At 45.5% G+C, this 5,623-nt stretch overlaps 1 protein-coding gene across 1 annotated transcript; it reads left to right on the plus strand.

Moving 5' to 3' along the window:
• LOC111226843 (keratin, type I cytoskeletal 13-like) lies at positions 1-2,677 on the plus strand. The gene is made up of 8 exons (XM_022752140.1): positions 1-479; positions 552-634; positions 951-1,107; positions 1,389-1,550; positions 1,657-1,782; positions 2,063-2,137; positions 2,243-2,391; positions 2,522-2,677. The coding sequence occupies exons 1-8, from the start codon at positions 45-47 to the stop codon at positions 2,646-2,648; spliced, it is 1,314 nt and encodes a 437-aa protein (XP_022607861.1). The 5' UTR covers positions 1-44; the 3' UTR covers positions 2,649-2,677.
• Positions 2,678-5,623: the final 2,946 nt, after the last annotated feature.

Genomic DNA, 5,623 nt, shown 5'->3' on the forward strand with positions numbered 1-5,623 from the left:
CTGCAGCTCCTCAATCTCCTCTCTGAGCAGAAACAGCATCCATCATGACCAGCTACTCTTCCTCCAGGTCGGTGAGGACCACAGCGAGCAGCTCCGGCGGCTCCATGGGCGGCATGGGCGGCAGCAGGCGGGTGTCCTCCATGAGGGTCGGCAGCGTGCACGGCGGAGCGGGAGGCTCTGGCGTCCGCATGTCCTCCGCCTCCGTGGGTGGACGCCTCGGCGCCGGCCTGAGCGGAGGGTACTCGTCCTCCATGAGCTACAGCGTGTCCGGCATGGAGGACAGCCTCATCGGCAACGAGAAGTTCACCATGCAGAACCTGAACGACCGTCTGGCCACCTACCTGGCCAAGGTGCGCTCCCTGGAGAAGGCCAACGCCGAGCTGGAGCTGAAGATCAGGCAGTTTGTGGAGAGCAAGGTCGGCCCCACCACCAGAGACTACAGCGCCTACTTCGTCACCATCTCTGACATCACCGGCAAGGTGAGTCTCGTCCTCATCCTCAGGTAACGTCCAGGAAGGTAAAAGAATGACCTGAGCTCCGTCTGTCTTTAGATCCAGAACGCCATCAGGCTGAACGGAGCCGTCCACCTCAGCATCGACAACGCCCGGCTGGCAGCAGACGACTTCAGGACCAAGTGAGTCCGACCCCCCCCCCCCCCCCCCCCCCCACACACACACACACACACACACACACACACACACACACACACACACACACACACACACACACACACCCCCATCATAAAACCATCAACGCAAATATGCAAATACTGGGTTCACAGTCAGACGTAAAGAAAGGAGTGAATACATCTTTTACATAAATTGTTGTAGAACGATATATTTTATTAAATGTTTCTGTTCATTTTTCCTCACACTGTAAATGCAGCTGCACACACACACACACACACACACACACACAGGCCTGATAATTGTGTCGTGGTCCTGCTGCAGGTTCGAGAACGAGCTGGCCATGCGTCAGTCGGTGGAGGCCGACATCGCCGGGCTGAGGAGGGTTCTGGACGAGCTGACTCTGGCCAGGACCGACCTGGAGATGCAGATCGAGGGTCTGAAGGAGGAGCTGATCTTCCTCAAGAAGAACCACGAGGAGGTCAGAGAACATCACACACTCTTACAAACTGTTCACTATGACAATGAAAAGAAGAGTGAGGGACACAGCAGCAGCCGGGACGGAGGGTTCGTCCCACATGACGTCCACTGGAATAAAACAGTTCTCTTCAATAACGACACTCCTGTAGCGCCCCCCGGTGTCGGCGCCGCTCATCACAGCTCCCCACACAAGCCTCAGCTCAGCTGCAGACACTAATTTATATGTTCATTATTCCATTCTCTATAAACGGACTCATGACTGACGTGTCACGGTCTCTGCAGGAGCTGCTCGCCACGCGCTCTCAGATGAGCGGTCAGGTCCACGTGGAGGTGGACGCCGCTCCAGGAGATGACCTCACCAAGGTCATGGCTGAGATCAGAGAACACTACGAGGCCATCACCGCCAAGAACCAGAGAGAGCTGGAGAACTGGTTCCAGACCAAGGTGTGTGTGTGTGTGTGTGTGTGTGTGTGTGTGTGTGTGTGTGTGTGTGTGTGTGTGTGTGTGTGTGTGTGTGTTTAGACTGACCCTGTGTGTTTGTCCTCTGCAGTCGGAGGCTCTGAACAAAGAGGTCATCACTCAGACCACCACCCTACAGACGTCCAGGTCAGAGGTCACAGAGGTCAAACGTACGCTGCAGTCGCTGGAGATCGAGCTGCAGTCCATGTTGGGCATGGTGAGTGTCACATGACCGACGCCATGAACAACAGCTGGAGGCTAAAATCATACTTCAGAGTTTTCAAAAGCCTTTTTTTAATCAAGTTAAATTTAATTTAATTAAAGTCAAATTTAAAGATGTCGTGTTTGTTAAAACGTAATACATTCATCTTAATTTATATTTATAGAATTAAAGAATCCATCTTCAGTCAGATCTCGTTTCTCTTCGGAGCAGGACACGAAATATCCACAGACGATGTTGTAACTTTATTTTGAAAGTTTCTGCGTTTCCTCTGCAGAAAGCGTCACTGGAGGGAACTCTGGCCGAGACACAGAACCGCTACGCCATGCAGCTCTCAGGATACCAGATGCAGGTAAGACCTGGTTCTTTAATCCTCCGGATCCGGATCAGTCAGACTAGTGAACCACTTTAACCTGTGCTTCTCCTCCTCCTCCTCCTCCTTCTTCTTCTCCCCCAGGTGTCGTCTCTGGAGGAGCAGCTGGTGCAGCTGAGGGCCGACCTGGAGCGTCAGGGACACGAGTACAAGATGCTGCTGGACATCAAGACCAGACTGGAGATGGAGATCGCCGAGTACAGGAGGCTGCTGGACGGAGAGGGCAGCAGCAGGTGAGGCTCAGCAGGGGGTGGGGCTCAGGTGTTGATGATGTCACCTGAGGACTGATGTAATTTATAATTAAAACATTAAAGCTGAAACTGAGTCTGTCCGTCTGACTCCTGCTCTCTGATTGGTCGACAGCATCAGCTCCTCCTCCTCCTCGAGCACGAAGACCACGCGGGTGGTGACGGTGGTGGAAGAGGTGGTTGATGGGAAGGTGATCTCCTCCTCCTCATCCTCCTCCGCCTCCGCCCTCCTGTCCCGCTGAGCCGCCGCCGCCGCCGCTCGCCGCCGCTCACCGCCGTCATCGTTCACTGACGTGACGAGCGTCGACTCTGAACAAATAAGAGAGAAGTCCGATTCTGAATTCTGTGTCTGATGTCTGTTCATGTTCTCACTCCTTCATGTTCCTTCATGTTCTCACCTTCATGATTCTCAGCCCTTCATGTTCTCATATGTTCTCACCCCTTCATGTCTCACCCTTCATGTTCTCACTCTTCATGTCTTCTTCATGTTCTCACCCTTCATGTTCTCACCCTTCATGTCTCATGTTCTCACCCTTCATATGTTCTCACTCTTCATGTTCTCTCACCCTTCATGTTTCATCATGTTCTCACTCTTCATTTCTCACCCTTAATGTTCTCACTCTTCATGTTCTCACCCTTCATGTTCTCATGTTCTGTTCTCACCTTCATGTTCTCACCCTTCATGTTCTCATGTTCTCACCCTTCATGTTCTCACTCTTCATGTTCTCACCCTTCATGATCTCACTCTTCATGTTCTCACCCTTCATGTTCTCACTCTTCATGTTCTCACCCTTCATGAAATAGTTCAGAAGGCTCCACAACTAATAATATAGACATGTAAATATGAATACACACAAATATAAACATGTAAATATAAATAGATACAAATATAAACATGTAAATATAAATACACACAAATATAAACATGTAAATATAAATAGATACAAATATAAACATGTAAATATAAATACACACAAATATAAACATGTAAATATAAATAGATACAAATATAAACATGTAAATATAAATACACACAAATATAAACATGTAAATATAAATAGATACAAATATAAACATGTAAATATAAATACACACAAATATAAACATGTAAATATAAATAGATACAAATATAAACATGTAAATATAAATACACACAAATATAAACATGTAAATATAAATAGATACAAATATAAACATGTAAATATAAATACACACAAATATAAACATGTAAATATAAATAGATACAAATATAAACATGTAAATATAAATACACACAAATATAAACATGTAAATATAAATACATACAAATATAAATATATATATACAAATATAAATCTAAAAACTTTATCTGTAACAAAAACAAGTGACAAAGTTGCTGCACAAAGAAAAAGAATAGATCCAAATAAATGTTGACACACAAATGAACTAAAAAGGAGTAAAAGTTTAAAACAATAAAACAGTTGGGTGGGTGGGGGGGGTGGGGGGGGGGGGGGGGGGCAGAGGTCACAGTCCTCGCTGCAGTCGGCCCCGGCTCGAGTCCCGCATCAGACGGCCCTTTGCTGCATGTCATTCCCCCTCTCTCTGGCCTCGCCACTTCCTGTCTCTCTCTACTGTCCCGTCAATAAAGGCACAAAAGCCCCAAAAAAATACTCAAAAAAAAAAAAGCAGTTCAAGAGAAAACAATTCAAAACAAAGAAACAAACAGAACTAGTGCTGGACGAGACTGAAGCACCAGAACAACAAAATGCAGTTGAACATCAACAGTAAAGATGAATGTATAAATAAATGTAACTTCAGCCCAGATGCTGAGAGCAGCCATGTTTATGGCTATTAACTCTGGTGTAAAGAGATTCTAAAGGTTCAGAGATGAAAACATGAAAACATGAAAACATGAAAGAGAGCAGCGTTAAAAACGTTTTCTAAGATAAAATAATAGTTGTGTCTCTGTTCACACTTTAATCTGAATGAAGGGACAGTAACCTGGCTGCTGAGTCTGGTCGTCATGGAGACGGCTCCAGTCAAACACAGGTCCACTGACAGTGAGTGTGACTGTAACCTGTAACAACACTGCCCCCTGCTGGTCGCTGTGAGGACATGACTTCCTCTCTGCTGCTGAGGCGTACGTTCAGCTGCAGATTCAGATCATTAATGAATGTGAATCTTTTGTCTGAACTCTGGTGTGAGGTGTTTGAGGTCTCGGAGCTGTCTGTCACGCAGAGTCAGTAAACGCCTCTCGGGGTTTTGGCAGCTGCAGCAGCTGCAGGTCGCTTCACGCACACATTTAATTCCCTCCTGTCATCACAGCAGAGATATTCCTGTCACCCCTCTGGGCTCCATTCATCACTTCACCTGCACACATTAGAAACTCAAACTGCTCTGATGAAGTTTCAGGATCCATTGCATGATGGGAATTTGACTTTGTTGGTTTTCTCATGCTAAACAAGATCATGTTCGTAACAACCACATTTTATAAGTAGAAAGAGATGATTTTTAAATGTTTCTCCAGTTTTCACTTTGAAACGTTCAGAAAAGTTTTTAAAAATCTTGAAAATGTTGTGAACGAAGGATCAACACTTTCTTCTTTGTGTCTTTAATTTGTTTGGTGAGACGGTGGTTTGTGGTTCGTCTGTGTTCTGATGAATGAAGCGCAGCTTGACTTATAACAGTGAACACTGTTGATGCGGGAGAAGAGCTGAATGTGTATGGAAGCCTGGAGGAGACACAGCATTAAATTAAACATGACCAGTTTCACAGTCCATAAAGGTTCATGTCCCCACAGTGTGAACAGTGGACACATGAATTCACACTGTTTGTGAGGACATGTCCTAACCCCTCATCTGAAACTCATGTTAACCCTCACATACTGTTCATGTTTCATGTGTCTATGCTGCTTTCAAGATCCCCTAAAACCTCCATGTTCCTTCATCTGACCCACAGATCTAATATCTGTGGATCTACAATCCACTTCAATAGATACGCTCAGCTTTGACCTGAACAGCCTCAATGTACAAACATTTGTAGCAGCTGAACAAAAGTATGAAATATTATAATATTTTTATTTTGGTGTATTTTGGGTCACTTTAGGAAAAGTCATCAACTTCAGGCTAAAAGACATTTAAGGTAATTTTACTGCTGTCTAATGTCAGAACAGGTCAAAGTTGACCCGAGCAGTTTGCAAAGGGTTAACCCTCAACCCGTCTTTTGTAAAAATCTAAAT

The sequence above is a fragment of the Seriola dumerili genome, unplaced genomic scaffold (genome assembly GCF_002260705.1).
Source record: "Seriola dumerili isolate Sdu_G_001 unplaced genomic scaffold, Sdu_1.0 BDQW01000166.1, whole genome shotgun sequence".
NCBI classification, from domain to species: domain Eukaryota; kingdom Metazoa; phylum Chordata; class Actinopteri; order Carangiformes; family Carangidae; genus Seriola; species Seriola dumerili.